This window comes from Eurytemora carolleeae, unplaced genomic scaffold (assembly GCF_000591075.1).
Source record: "Eurytemora carolleeae unplaced genomic scaffold, Eaff_2.0 scaffold175, whole genome shotgun sequence".
NCBI classification, from domain to species: domain Eukaryota; kingdom Metazoa; phylum Arthropoda; class Copepoda; order Calanoida; family Temoridae; genus Eurytemora; species Eurytemora carolleeae.
This window is the reverse complement of record NW_019396338.1, coordinates 1-16,999: the sequence shown is the minus strand read 5'-3', so window position 1 is coordinate 16,999 and position 16,999 is coordinate 1. Positions and strand designations below refer to the sequence as shown.

The 16,999-nt window shown below is 30.7% G+C and overlaps 1 protein-coding gene across 1 annotated transcript; it reads right to left on the bottom strand.

Annotated features, from left to right (window-relative positions):
• Nucleotides 1-3,753: 3,753 nt before the first annotated feature.
• Nucleotides 3,754-13,172, bottom strand: LOC111701219 (teneurin-m; the record flags this gene model as incomplete). Its single annotated transcript, XM_023472402.1, is given in 5 exon segments — nucleotides 3,754-3,959; nucleotides 4,666-4,786; nucleotides 9,317-9,463; nucleotides 11,042-11,172; nucleotides 13,086-13,172. Coding segments are annotated over 5 exon segments (677 nt in total), but the record flags the coding sequence as incomplete, so codon positions are not given.
• Between the last annotated feature and the right edge of the window lie 3,827 nt (nucleotides 13,173-16,999).

The window sequence follows — 16,999 nt, the reverse complement described above, 5'->3', positions numbered from 1 at the left end:
AGATGAACGAAGAAAAAGGTTTAAGAAACGATTCTCTTTCACCAAAAATATTAAAAAAAGAGGATCGTCTTGAGTAATTACAATTTTTGTGAATTTAAACATTTAAAAACATTTTTTCCCATTAAAAGTGTTCTCAAATAATATTTGAAAATACCCAACCCTGTGTCATTTTATATATATTGGTAGAGAGACAGGAACAGATTGTAGAAATAAATTTTTTTTCTGCTGATTTTGCAGTTTCCAGTCTTTCACCTTTTATTATTTAGTATTCTTTACTGGATTAAATTTGAACAGTTTAAACAGGACCTTTGCTGTACTAATACACACCCCTCCCCCCCTCACTCACGCTTTTAGGAGATCAATACCACCCCCCCTCCCCTCCCCACCAACCAGTTTTAATTCAGATCGTTGTATTCCCCTTTCAACAAAGTAGATTTGTTTGGTTCTATTTCCTTTAAAGCTGTAGAGGGACATATAGAAGGAAATTAGGGTAAACAGATAGATAGATAGATAGATAGATAGATAGATAAATAAAAAGATAGATATATAGATAGATAGATGGATGTATAGATAGTTAGATAGATAGAAAGATAGATAGATAGGTAGATGCATAGATAGACAGATAAATAGATGAATAGATAGATAGATGGATAGATAGATAGATGGATAGATAGATAGATATATAGATAGAAAGATAGATAGATAGGTAGATGCATAGATAGACAGATAAATAGATAGATAGATAGACAAAAACATAGATAGATGGATGGATAGATAGATATATCTATAAATAGATAGATAGGTAGATAGAAAGATAGAAAGATAGAAAGATAGATAGATAGTTAGATAGGTAGATAGATGGATTGATAGAAAGATAGAAAGATGGATAGATGGATAGATAGATAGACAGACAGACAGGCATATAGATAGATATATAAATAGATAGATAAATGGATAGTACGTGTGTATATATATATATCAATAAAGATGGATGTATATTAGATGACTAAACATGTTAAGTAAATTGAGAAACAGGGAAATAGATTTGAAACAAAGAACTCGAGAGAACAGAGTTGAATAGATCGATACGTTGGAATCCAAGAATATATAAAAAAGAAGAAAGAACAATTGGATACCATAGATAAATAGGTAGATAGAACTATCGGATACCATAGATAAATAGGTAGACAGAACTATTGATATATATGTTAATGAACAGAAAGACAGATAGTTTGACAAATAGATGGATAGATAGATAGATGGATAGATAGATGAAAAGTTAGAAAGAGTTCTAAGTATCCTTGAAGTCAGTTAAACCAATACTCTTACTTATCGGAAATACAAGACAGGAAAGAAGTATTTAAAAAGATGCACTCAACAACTAAAGGGTGAGCAAATCATTATACAGGGTGTACAAAAAGAAAAAAAAGTTTTTGCAACAAACTCTAATTTTCTAATTCATATATTGTTGAAACCCACTGTCGGAAACCTTTGATATTTCAAACTACAAATTCTTTCAGATAAAAAATACAAGTTTGAAATAGCAAAGATTTACCCCAATAGGTTGCAAGGGTTTTGGGATTAAAAATTTGAGTTTGTAGCAAAAACTCAGTTCCTTTAGTGTAGCAGCAGAGCTGTAATGATACAAGCTTAAAATAATGTATTTGTAGCAAATTGGTTTAAGATAATTTAGCAAAAATTTGCCCCCCCCCAAAAAAAAAAGAGGAAGAAATATAACCCAGTATATGAATAATACTACAATATGGCGCACACGACACTCTTTCATTTCAGCTCAAAATATCCTCTAATTGAAATCCAACTTCTTTCCACCAGGTGTCCTCAGAAAATACACTTGACAGAAAACACAAATATTTTTTTTTCAAATGATATTTATGAATTCTGAGTAAAATTGTTATAGATGTTTCACTTATGTTTTTCTTGAAATAAAAGCTTTTTTATTTCTTTTTTTTGGACACCCAATATCACGCTCTCCCAGCCCCCACAGATGGCACGGGGTAACGAAGTGTAAGGCTAGGAGATGATATTAAAAATGACTTCTTTGTTTTGATTTATTGTTTGAATTCTGGACTTTAGAGAAGTGAACCGAGTTTAATTTTTTTCTACATCCTTCTACTCAATCCTTCTACTCAATCCTTCTACTCAATCCTTCTACTCAATCCTTCTACTCAATCCTTCTACTCAATCTTCATAGAATATTTTAACTTCATGGTTCTACCGAGTTCCTTATCCAAATATTTGAGGCAAATCAGCCAAAGCAGTTCCTGAGTAATGATCGGATTTACTAAAAAACAGAGATTACTACTTTATATATAAATATATATACATATGATAGATATCTACATATTTTTATTTTATTTTTAAATGAATGTTTATCAAATACTTTTCTGAAAAAAATATGCATGAAATAGTTAAAATAAGATCAAAAAAGTAATAAATAAATTAAAACTTAATGGAAACATTTTGTAGAATCATTAATTTTAAAAATGTCTTTAAAAATTATTGCCTGATACAAAATTATTTAGTTTTATGTTAAAAATGAATTATGAAATATGAAAAGTATAAAGAATATATCTGAGTTCTACAGAATTAAATCCTAATTGATTCTGACATTAAATTATTCAACTAAAATAGTTTGCATTGAGTGTGCTGAAATGTGTTGTTTAAATTCTTGAAATCAATTCAAATTGTAAATTAGAATTTCAAGGTTATTTTCCTTATTTTTGCATGTTTTCTTTACAAATTCCAGACTTGAGTCCCATATCCGATTTCAGGGGTAATTTCTAGAGTTCTAGGGTTCAGTAACTCAGAAAGGAATTGAGTCTTTGCCACAAACTCTGATTTTCTAATCACTATATATTTGGAACCAAATGTTGTAGACCTTAGATATTTCAAACTATGAATTCAGTTAGATCAAATAATCTGAGTTTGAAATATCAAAGGTTTACAACATCGTGTTCTAAACATATTGAGGTTTAAATATTTGATTTTGTTCCAAAGACTCAATTCCTTTAAAGGGTTTCAGGACTGTATATACTTTCCAGAAAAGAACCTATTTTTTAATATTTTCAGGCCATTATTTTTTTTCAAAGAAATTAAAAAGTTTAGACTGATATTTTACAACATGAAAATTCTAAAAAATAAATATATATCCTTAAAAGAAAAAAACAAGAACTATATATTTTTAAGATTTAGATTCCTCAAGCAAAATGATTTTAGAAAATTTCTGTAAATTTTTTTTTAATTATCTTCGCCGGAAAGTAAATTCACACAGTCATGTGGAAAAGATGAATTTTAAAGAGGAAAATTTTAATCATAAAAAGGTCATAAATTTCTCATCCTCAATGGTCATGATATTTCTTTGTATTACAGGGTAAATAAATGTATTTAGTTACTATGGTGTAAGAAGCATGAAGGATCGCATCAGAGCATTCAAGAGATTTCTATAATTTCAGAGGAAGAAACTATCCTTTGTAAATATATAGCTAGCTATGAGTTTATAAGGGATATATATTTATTTTCAAGATAGATTTTCAAAGATTTGAGGGAAAAAAGAAAATTGGACATCAAACATTGCTAAAATACGGGGGGGGGGGGTATAGGGGAAACGATTTCTAAAGAATAAACACCCCTGGAGTTTGGATAAACTAGAGAATGAATATTTACATAGATAGAGAAGGAATTGAATTTGGTTCGAAACATTACTCCGGTCTTGTCTAGATCAGTTGGGGTTCTATTTATTATCAGAGATCAATATTCAAAGAGTAAATCCTTCGGGCAGACAGAATCAGAGATAGACAGACACTTAATCTTTTTCAGAAATTTTGTTAAAAGTTCTTTAAACTTACTCTCTGTGCAGTTTTCTCCATCGAATCCCGGATCACAATTGCATCTTCCGTTCTTGCAGTCGCCGTGGCCATTGCAATCGTTCCCACATCCGTCTAGGTAACAAGAAATTATGTTATATAAACAAATCCTTGAGTTTTTCTTATTGTAATGTCAATTAAGAGTTAATGCCTGGTTTACCATTGTGTCTTTTTAAATATTTTCTGAATAACAAGTCTTTTCAATAAAGAAAGAAATTCTCAATTATATTATTCCTTGACTGAGGTGCATAAACCCGCAAACCCTAATTGAATATTTTAAAACAATTGATTTTTTTCTACTTAAATCTTCTGATCTTTAAAACCTGATGGTACAATCTTTTGATATTTCAAACTTAAATTTTTTAATAGTTTGAAATATTGGGTTGCAAAGGTATATGGAGTTGGTGGCAAACAATCGACTCCTTTTTTAAGTAACAAAAACATGGATGGTTTCAGCATTTTTACTCCGACAAAGGTTTAAAAGCTATCATTGTGGATCTTTCTTGAACATGAGGGTCACTTTAAGGGAATTGAGTTTTTGCCACAAACTCCGACTTTTTCATAGCAATATCTTGGCAACCCTATGTAGTAGACCTTACATATTTCAAACTGTAAATTCAAATAATTTAAGTTTAAAATATTGAAGGTTTAGAACATCGAGCTTTAAAGATATAAGAATTAGAAACGTTGATGATGTGGAAAAGACTCAATTCCTCACGTGGAATGTTGAGCAATCATATTCGAATTGAATCAATGGCATCTGCTGTGCTGGCTAGTTTACCTGCTCCCTGTGAGTCTGCGAGCAATATCTCAACAGGCTGAGGCTCCCCATCATCATTATACAAGGATACAAACCAGTGTCCCTCCTCCAGGTACAAGTTTTCACTGCTCTGAACACGTCCCTGGGAACAAACAATAACTATTGAGAAAAATAAAAAAATGTTTAATTTTAAAATAAAAAATAAAATTCAAGATAATTATCAAAAGAATTTTTTTAAAAGTTTTTTTCTTCAATTTTTTCTTCTAAGACACACTTTTATTATCAATAATAAAATAGATTATTCAACTTTACACTTTCAAGAAAATATGTAAAGTGTAGTAACACATACTGTATTAGTTTTTCTGACCATTTCATAGAATTTCAAAATAAACATACATCCTTGTACATGCTCCTTCTCTTATTGTTGAATTAAACAAAAGACATAAATTTAATATACATTTTTGCTTTTAAGGCGCTTCCTACAAATCTCGAGATTAAACAATTGCAGATTTAAATATGTCATTGTGTTTGGCGCATTTTAAGCCAAGTTTCACCAGTTTCAATAAAAAATATCAGCGGAGAATATTCTGACATTATTTAAAATTCAGAATCCCCCTCCCTTAGGCGTTGCTGTGAGAGATGATTGTACACAAAAGTTTGTAAACATTAGTCAGAAAAACTGACATCCTTTATTCTCCTAGGATTTCACCACTTGCGACCGGTACACATTTCAAGAATAAAAAGTTTACAAAATAAAATAGAAATGTAAACCTTGGATACACTTTTATAGTCTTTGAACATAAAACTTAATTTAACACAAGCTGAATTGCCCGGCGATGCCCATGGAATATAAACAAAAAAGTACTTTGCGAAAATATTCAAAATAAAAAAATTTCGAATTTTTTTAGCCTAATGGGATTCCTGAAAAACAAATTGGCCAGTTATAGCTAACATAACATATTATATATAAATATATATATATTTGCAAAGAACTTTATTGTAAAGATAAAAATAATTATATAGCTTTACTTACTAATTATTCAGTATTTTTAATCTAAAAAATTTTATTTCTTGAGTTATTTGGGTTGAAAACTTTAGAATGATAAATCCTTAATCCCGATAGGTTAATTAATCTGAAGATTAATAACAAGAGGAAAACAAGCCTTATTTAATCTGGAGATTAAAAAAAGATCAAACATTGTTCTCGATATCGACCATTCTAAAGTTTTCAGCTCAGATCTCGTATATATATAAAAATATATTTCTTTTGAGATATTAAAGAATAAATTTTCTGTCGTATTATTCATCTATTCTAGAGCTAACCAGATTACTCTGGTGGGCAGAATATAAAATCATATCAGCTTGATATATGCTATCTAGGTCCATATTTCATACACGAATCTACTAAGGAAATAGTATTTATTTTAAATTCGGATTTTTTTAAGGAAAGATTATACTTTCTTCTTTAAACTGTTTTTCCAAAGTTTTGTCGTTTCTTAACCTTAAACGACATTTTAAATTGGTTGATATTAAATATTTAGTTAGTTTCTTTGTACTTTTCGTTTTGTTTTTTCTTTACATACCTTCTTCTCAACATCAATCCATTTCCCTCTTTTTGATCTAGAATTTTTTTTGTTTAATTTTTCGAAAAAAATCATTCATTGCTTTTTTTTCGTTCCTAGCTGATACATTTAACTTTTTGTCTAAGTTTGTTGACAATCCTCCTTTTTACACTTTCCAGTCCACATCTTTCTCTTTTCTCTTTTCTTTCCAATCCACATTTTCGGTTTTCTCTTTTCTTTCTTATCCACATTTTTATGTTTTCTCTTTTCTTTCTAATCCACATTTTTCTCTTTTCTCATTTCTTTCCAATCCACATTTTTCTCTTTTCTCTTTACTTTCCAATCCATATTTTTCTGTTTTCTCTTTTCTTTCAAATCCATATTTTTCTGTTTTCTCTTTTCTTTCAAATCCTTATTTTTCTGTTTTCTCTTTTCGTTTAAATCGATATTTTTCTGTTTTCTCTTTTCTTTCAAATCCATATTTTTCTGTTTTCTCTTTTCTTTCCAATCCATATTTTTCTGTTTTCTCTTTTCTTTCAAATCCATTTTTTTCTGTTTTCTCTTTTCTTTCCAATCCACATTTTTCTGTTTTCTCTTTTCTTTCAAATCCATATTTTTCTGTTTTCCTTTTTCTTTCTTATTCATATTTTTCTGTTTTCTCTTTTCTTTCTTATTCATATTTTTCTGTTTTCTCTTTTCTTTCTTTTCCGTGTTTTTCTGTTTTCTCTTTTCTTTCAAATCTATATTTTCTATTTTCTCTTTTCTTTCTAATCCATATTTTTATGTTTTCTGTTTTCTTTCTTATCCATATTTTTCTGTTTTCTCTTTTCTTTCTTGTTAATATTTTTCTGTTTTCTCTTTTCTATCAAATCTATAATATTTTGTTTTCTCTTTTCTTTCTTAATTATATTTTTCTGTTTTCTCTTCTTCCAATCTATATTTATTCAGCCAATCCCCCCGCCTCCATGCTTTACATATATTTATGCAAAATATTCCTGCTAAAATAACAGAAACCCTTCCATCCTTTCTTCAATAATACTCAATAAAAAATCCATCAATTTGTCAATTTTCTGCAAGACAGAAAAGCAAGTTTCATGATTTCCATTTATTTGCTGCACAGCAAACAGAACACCGTTAATGGACTTACAAGGCCATGTGTTTGTATTACAAGTTCTAAACCACGAAAATATAAAAGTAATAAGTCATGCAAATGGTGTCTACTATGGTCCGGCCCTGACACTGTCTTATCAGGACACTGCCTTCTATTCATCTATCCATCATTTTCAGTCTGCGGTTTTTTATTTATATTATTTATATTTTCTTCAAAACATCGAATATATTCATAGGTAGGTAGGTAGGTAGGTAGGTAGGTAGGTAGGTAGGTAGGTAGGTAGGTAGGTAGGTATAGAGAGGTGGTATGTAACATAGCTAAGATATCCAAAGTCCACAACATTGATAGCTATATCCTATATCTAACCTATCTACATGAACTTAGTGCTAGCTCATTTCTAACCTAACTATATGAACTTAGAGCTAGCCCATCTCTAATCTATCTATATGAACTTTGTGCTAGCCCATCTCTAACCTAACTTCACATATATGAAGCTACCTCACAAGATAGATAGATATAGATATATTAACCAATACCAATAAATATAAATACCTTCTAATACATGCATCTATCTATCAACAACTCTAAACTATCAAAAACTACAGACTCGACAGTTGTGTGTGTGTCTACTAGATATTTAAGAAAGAAGAAACTACAGATGAACATGGGAATACCAGGAAAATGAAAATGTCTTAGTGAAAAGGCGAAAGGAGTCTCAAGGGGTCAGAATGGACGGAGAGGGGGGGGGGGAGTCAAGAGGATGATAAAACTTGCCTTAAACCTACAGGATAAAATTGCTGAAAAACTACCATAGAAAGTAAGAATTTTGCTCCAATATAAGAGTTTAACTTTTAAAATGGTTCTCTGAAGTATGATTTTTCGTCCTTCATAAGCTTCTTTGTTTCTTTAACAATTTAAACAATATTATCTCAGCTAAATTAAATATTACTCTAATAATTAAAATGAGACTCACTAATTTTCGCCGTCAATTAAGCAAAAGTTACTCTCAACCAAGAAATATATAGACCAGGAACCACCATATCTGATGCGTCAAATCTGTGTACTGCACTGGGAGGAGATCAAAACAAAGAATTCAGGGGCAACGCATCATGTTTGAGGGAAAAGGGCCCAAGGGGTGGCATAAGAATAGATTGCTATTGCCAAAAATCATAAGTATTCGCTCTAACTTGATATAATAACTTGTTTTTTGTTGGACTGCAATATCTCATCAGAGCTGTAGTCCTTTCCCTTCAAATTCTGTGGGGGCACTGGGTTGGTTTACATTCCTTCCACAGTGTACAGTACACAATTTACTGAATATCTGAGTTGGGCGTTCCTGTATACAGTTCCTAACAAAACTGATAATGGACCTCAACAAAACTAACATTTGCCTTCAACAAAACTAATATTTGCCCTCAACAAAGCTAATATTCGCTTCGACAAAGCTAATATTCGCCTCGACAAAGCTAATATTCGCCCTTGACATTGCTAATATTCGCCTCAAAAAACCTAATATTCACCCTTGACAAAGTTAATATTCGCCTCGACAAAGTTAATATTCGCCTCGACAAAGTTAATATTCGCTTCGACAAAGCAAATATTCGACCTTAACAAAGTTAATATTTGCCTCGACAAATCTGACATTAATCTGTTCAGAGCTGACATTTATCTGTTCAAAGCTAACATTCATCTGTTCAAAGCTAACATTGGCCTCGAAAAAGCTAATATTCGCCTCGACAAAGCTGACATTCGCCCCGACATTGCTAATATTGAGCCTGAACTAAGCTACGCCCCTGATATACCCCCTCTTGAACCAGTCTGGAGTTAAATATAAGATCTAAGAGTTTAATCTCTGGAGAGAAGCTCCTGCTAAATTGATACTAAGGAGGTATCTTTATAGAAAGAGAAGAAAATCCTTGAACTCTGATGAAAATTCTCAAAACTTTTCTATATACAATATTTTAAAAATATTTTTTTCAATTGATAATTAAAGTCTTACCGCCGATCTTGGTTGTCTATCCTTTGAGCCGGAAATAAGCAGAATGTAGTTGTACTTGGTGTGAGTTGGAAGCGCGTTTCGGCGTGCATAGAGTGCAAATGATGAGCCGCGAGGCACCCACACTTCAATGCTAACTTTTCGAGACTCCTGAAACACGGCACAAATAAGGTATTAGTTTATAACAAAAAAGTGTGTGAATAAAAGAAAAATTATAAAAACATATTAATAAGAAAATGAGGAAAGAAAAATTAAGATACAAAAATCCCAAATGAGAGATGAACACAATAGAAGATTAGGAAATAATATAGAAAGAAAAAAATAGAAAAATAAATAAATGCGAAAATAAGAAAATCGCAGGTACTATTTAAGAAAAAGAGTATTAAAAAAATATATTCTGAAGCAGTATTGACCTAAAAATAGAAAATCCTTTAAAAAAATCAGTTCTCTTGAATATCCAAACAGTCCTTCTTCTCACCAAATTCTAACATGATCAATATTTTTTCCTAATTCAAATTAGCAAAGTTATAATTTATAAAATAAACCGAATTTCCATTTATTTTGTGAAGAAAATATGATTTTAGTGGTTTATGTTCTGAGAGGTTTATTTTCTCAATTTTGGGTCTAAATCCCTCCTGCTTAAAGTGTCGGGCCCATATAATATATATAGTACATTGTACACTTAAAAGAAAAAGTAGTTTAACATTGGATAGAAGGGGAAGAGAACGAAGACATTTGAATCACAAGATCTAGGAATCTTTATTCCGAACTACGAATTATCTTCTTGTACCATCTTTTCTTTCCTTATCGTTTTTCCTACCCACTCCTTTCTTTTATGATTAGTCATCTTATTTATTATTCGCTTTATCACAAAACCTTTATTAATTATTATTTTCCATGAAAAATATTCCTTTATAATTCTTCGTCTTTTATTATAAACTCTTTCGATCCCTCATATGTATTTTACTTTATTGTTTGAATTCACAGCGATTTTCTGGTCTAGTAATCTAAATTTCCTTCTAAAATTTATTTTAATTTATTTTAATTATCCCGACAATTTATTCTTTTATATAAATAGAAATTCCTGAATACACGCCTAGTAACCTACTTAAAACGATAGAATAGATAGATTGATAGATAGATAGATAGATATAGAAGAAATCAGTTAGATAAAATTGTTGAAGCATAACGGACTAAATTTAATAAATAGGATAGATACTTAAAGCTAACCTTTAGACAGAAAGGTAGAACTTATCAAATTAGATAGATAGTTAGATAGAACTAATTAAATTAGATAGATAGATAAATGGATGCTTGATATATACTTTAGAGGTATCTAGATTAGATTAGGTTTAAAACACTTATCTTCTAAATAGGTTTATCTGAATATACATTATCTTAATTTATCATGCTGAAATTTACAGGTTTCACTATTAAAGCATTGATTTTCGTACTTTTATTTTATTGTACTGCAAAAAATATTATTACTATTTCATAGTACCGGACAATACAACAGTACAATACAATACTGTACTGTACTGTACTGTGCTGCACTGTACTGTATTTTTTGTACTGTACTGTACTGCACTGTATTGAACTTTATTGTCCTGTACCATGAAATAATAAAAAATATATTTTTTAACAACGCTGTAACCAAGAAAGGTTATTTCTTCCCGTACAATTTTACAATTGTACATATGCTGTACAGTTGTAGTTATGCGTACATACCTGATGGAAGAATTGTAGGTTAAGGTATCCGAAGGGAGGAACCAGGACGGCCATCTTATCCTTGAGCTTGATTTCTCGGAAACTAGAACCATCTGGAGGTAAATTCCGGGGTTCCAGGACACTTTCCAGACCTACATACACATAGAAATACATACATAGATAGATAAATAGATATATTTAGATTTATCTATAGACTTAGATAAAAAGAGATTTAGATAAAAGATAAATGAATAGATATATAGATATTTAAATGAAAAGATAGATAGCTAGATAGATAGATTTAGATAGATAAATTAAGGTAGAAAGATAAATTTTGTTTAAGGCTTGTGTGATTTTTATGAAAGAAAACTAAAATTCTAAAGCGGGTCTCTTGGGAATTAACCAGGAATTTTTTATGGTAAATGATAAATCAAACCTTGCACTATACTCAACGATATATTTAAAAAGAAAGACATAGATATTTGTATAACATCAATAGAAGATTAAAGAAATAAATGGCCGGAGAATCAGCAAGATATAGATAGATAATTAAATAAAAACCAGTAAATTATAGTCCAAATTTATTAATATTAATTGAGATATATAGAAAGAATCCTTCCGTGTAATTTGCTAAAAACAGTTCCGCCCCCAATCAACTAATACCACTTATTAGTGTAATTAATGAACAACTTGCCACGTTTTTACTCAGGATTAAACGTTTAACAGAAAAAGCCGAAACATCGCATTGGCAGGAGGAGTGAACACATATTTGAATGCAAAAGACGGTGCAATGATGCTTAAACACCTATATTTCTTATCACTTAACCCCCCCCCCTCCAAATTAAAAAACAGTTTATAAATTTGGGTTAGGGGTTGGGGTTGGAGGGGGAGGGAGAGGATGTAACACAACCTTCCAAGAAAACAATTTTAGGAGCGGAAAAAATTACATTTCTAACTTAATTTTGATTCTTCATTCTTTCGTTGTGAATCAGACTCACTTGGAGTCACTTGATATTATCTCTACAGTCCCTTTAAGCATGGTTGAATTATATTTGCATATACAGGAGAAGAAGAACTTATTTATGATGATGGTTTGAAGTCTGATCCTATCTAGGATTAACACTGGGGAATACTTACTCACTCACTCACTCAACTATCTTCTAACGTCTTATGGTTTTCTATTTCTTTATCTATCGGACCTACCTAATATATCGGCTGGTTTATTTATCTGACCTACCGAATATATCGGTTGGTTTATCTATCTGACCTACCAAATATATATCGGTTGGTTTATCTTTCTGACCTACTGAATATATCGGTTGGTTTATCTATCTGACCTACCGAATATATCGGTTGGTTTATCTATCTGACCTACCGAATATATCGGTTGGTTTATCTAGATTACAATGAGAAAAGATGTTCAACAATATAACCATCATTAAACGGTACAGAGGAGAAGGGGTGGAGAGGGAGCAGCCGAAGGAGTATCGGGAAAAGAGAAAAGAGGAGAAAGGGGAAGAGGAATAGAAGAGTTGAGTGACTGACCTAGAAAGGATTATCGAAATACGTATAGATAAAAAAGGGAAAGTGGAAATATATCAATCATAACGCATGACCCCTTGACTAATTTCTTTCACATTTTGTTTAGGGGACATCAAAAAAAAGGCATTTTCTGGCCTGCTTTCAAAATTTTGAATTATGTGGGTTGACTTTTATCAAAAAAATCTTATCTTCCAGACTAATAAATAAATAATAGGGGAAAAGGAACTGATTAGGACCAGACTTGAGAGGATGAATTAATAAAGAAATAAAAGGATAAATGGATAAATTAATACAAAGGGTGAATTGGATGAATGGAGATGAAGAATAAATCGGGATGAAAGAAAGGACGGATGAAAGGAAATATGCATGAATGAATGAATACCATGATTGGATGGATGGGGTTTGAAGGATGAATATATTATAGATGGATGAATGAATGAAACTATACCTGGATTGGATTGGATTGGATAGATAAAGATTAAAGAATGAATGGTTTATAGATGGTGAATGAATGAATCTATACCTGGATTGGATTGGATGGATGGGGATGAATCGACTACAGGGCAAGCTTTAGCTGCTTCATTTTCTTCTGTTGTTAAACTGGAACTTGCTGAAATAAAATAAATAAATGAACAAATAATTAAAAAATAAAAAAATAACTGAGTCGATTTCTCTGGAAATGGTCTAAAGAACCTAAGAGAAGAAGAAAAATGTGAAGAATTTTCTAATAACTATATTAAGAACTTCTTTGCTGAAATGTCTATTCTGACGTACAAAAAACTGTATACTTTTATAGAAAGTAAGTTATATAAGAAAGTAAATTTGATCAGAATAGAACAAGTTGCATATGCAAATCTACGTTTGCATAATCTAAAAGTGATATGATTGGTGATTAATCCCTATAATTTATTTGAACACTTATACTTGAAATTTCTATGAATTCTGCCAGATCTAATAATAATGATTTGACATATAAAAGCTTAAATATACAGGAACTAAAAAATATGAGTTTGAGGCAAGTATTTAGACCCTTTATACATTATATAGAGAACTGAACTAATTAACCATGAGACATCATTTAATTAACTTGCAAATTTCATTCTTATTCTCCCCCCACACTTCCACTAGTGCTGCGTAGAACCCCGTGTGTGCCCGCGTAGAATTTAATCAACACTGCGTAGAACATGGAATCTTGTTTTAAAATACCTCGCGACATTCTTACCCTTTTTTATTTACACACATCAAACAATAGACACAGCATAAATCACACAACAGCTCATTTTCACACATTCACTCACGCGATCATGTAAAGGGCTTTGTTTTAACAAAGTCCACCCCAAATATCAGCGTCATATTCAATGTTCTTTACGGATAAAGTAATCTTATTTGAACTAGGTATGATCAGTTGAACTACTCCTGTAATGCACTCTCAGTCACATTACTACTTCTCACTATTTAAGAAATCGGACCTTTAGCGACTCGTAATTTTTCCGATATAAAAGAGGTTCAAATCTAGAAGGGGATATCCTTTATCCCGATCTGCTAGTTAATCTGGAGATTAATAACATGAGGAGAATAGATATTATTTAGTCTCGAGATTAAGAAAAAGAGTGGATCAAGCATTAATCCCGATATCCAACATTCATAAGTTCCCAGCTCTGGTCACAAATAAGAGTGTACCCAGTAACCAATCCAATATTTCCATATACAATAATTGCCTTGATGAAACCTCCCTTAAATGTTCTGTCCTACACGACACCCTCCGTGTAATCTGCGAAGCAGGTGAGGAATTTTCTAATGATGATAGTATTGGCAGATTTCGAGGAAATTAATTTTCTTCAGTATTTTTTAATTTTGTCATTTTAACCCTCTGCCTCGCTATAAATGTATCTATATGTAATTATGTCCCTATGTATACAACTATGTCCTTATGTCTGTCTGTACGTCTTTATGTCTGTACATATATCGAGTCTGTAAAGGCCGTCTCTGTGTATCTCAATACGTTCCAATAATTCTCTAAATCATGAATATTAAAAAACTAAAAATCCATTTTGGCGATGCACAAATGAATGATACTGTATTGATTGCAACTTTTGTTAATTCTAAAATGCATTTCATTAATACAATAAATGCAAAAGTATAACTATGAAAAGGATACCATTAATAAGTACATGAAACAGGAAAAAGATATTTACTAAGATAAAATATTATTTAAATTAAGTGTACATAAAGGAGCATATTATGTACAAATTACACAAATCCATCCAGAAAAACAGAAGGATATATAGATGATATATAGATACATAGACAGATAGATAGATAAATGGATATATAAATATGGGTTCATTATACAGTAGTGATATATTGATAAATATAAAATGAAACATGAAACATTTTTTAACGCTGCAGGATATATTTTAATAAGCGTATTTCTGTCTATCTGTATATTTGTTTACATAACGATCTGTAGCATGTATCTATTCTATACATCTATCTATCTATCTGCACGTATTTCTGTCTAACTGTCGAACTATCCACACGTATTTCTGTCTATCTGTCTAACTATCCACACGTATTTCTGTCTAACTGTCTAACTATCCACACGAATTTCTGTCTATCTGTCTATGTAGAATGATCTTTGAAAGATTACAATTATAGAAACTTGTCTAGTCAGCAGTCAAATCAGGAGACAATTGTCTATCTATCTATCTATCTATCTATCTATCTATCTATCTATCTATCTATCTATCTATCTATCTATCTATCTATCTATCTATCTATCTATCTATCTATCTATCTATCTATCTATCTATCTATCTATCTATCTATCTATCTATCTATCTATCTATCTATCTATCTATCTATCTATCTATCTATCTATCTATCTATCTATCTATCTATCTATCTATCTATCTATCTATCTATCTATCTATCTATCTATCTATCTATCTATCTATCTATCTATCTATCTATCTATCTATCTATCTATCTATCTATCTATCTATCTATCTATCTATCTATCTATCTATCTATCTATCTATCTATCTATCTATCTATCTATCTATCTATCTATCTATCTATCTATCTATCTATCTATCTATCTATCTATCTATCTATCTATCTATCTATCTATCTATCTATCTATCTATCTATCTATCTATCTATCTATCTATCTATCTATCTANCCCCCCACCTCCCCTCTCTAACAAAATAAAAATTTTGAAGAAAAAAATTATGGAAAAAAGTTTTTCCCAGAATAATTTTGGGAAAAAATCTCTTTATAAAATGGTTTAAAACAATAATGTAATCAATAAATGAATAAATTTAAGGTGAGGGTAGAAGAATTAAGAGTAAAATAAATGAAAAATAAAAAGATAAAAAGTCAAAGAAAAATAAAGAACGAACTTGAAAATATTAAATGAATAACCACGTACATGAACAAATAAATGAAAACATTGATAAACGTTTGAACTTTTGAAGAAGAAAAAAATTAATGAATAAAAAAAATAAATGAAGAAACAAGGATGAATAATTAAAGAAAGGATAAATTATTTTTTTTTTTAAATAAACAAAAGTATGAATACATAAACATATGAATAAAGGAAAGGAAGAATTAAGGAATGAATAAATGAAAGAATGAATAAATGAAAGAATGAATAAATGAAAAAGTGAATGAGAAATCCGAGGTAAGAAAGATGATGCGCCTAATTAAAAAAATTGAATATATGAAAGGATAAAGAAAATGAATAAATGAATTGAGGAAAGAATGAATGAAAGGATGAATGGATGAAAGGATGGCTAAATGAACTAGAAAATGAATGTATGAATGAATGGAAAGACAGAGAAAAGAAAGATAATGCGGTTAACTAGAAAATGAAAGAAAAATAAATGAAAAAAAACAGAGAAAAGAAAGATGCGGTGAACTAGAAAATGAATGAAAAATGAATAAAAAAACAGAGAAAAGAAAGATAATGCGGTGAACTAGAAAATCAGTAAATAAATGAATGGAAAAACAGAAAAAAAAGATGATGCCGTTAAATAGAAAATGAATGAAAGGATGAATGAATGAATGAATGAATGAATAGGTGAAAGGATGAATAAATGAATGAATGAATGGAGAAACAAGGAAAAGAAAGATGCGGTGAACTAGAAAATGAATGAATGAATGAATGAATGGAAAAACAGAGAAAAGAAAGATGATGCGGTTAACTAGAAAATGGAATGGAAAGATAAGACCTAATACCATCACCCTCCGCTAAAACAGCATTATCTTTCGGTCAGGCAGAATAGGTGGGAGGAAATCCTGCCAGTACTAGTACAAAGTCATTTTCCGTAAGCTTGGCCTAGCGACCAAGTAGGGCAAGAAGTCGGGTTGGGACAATAAAGCACCAAATCCCCTCCTATTTGGTCCAGAAAAGCCGGTACTTACCTGGTGTA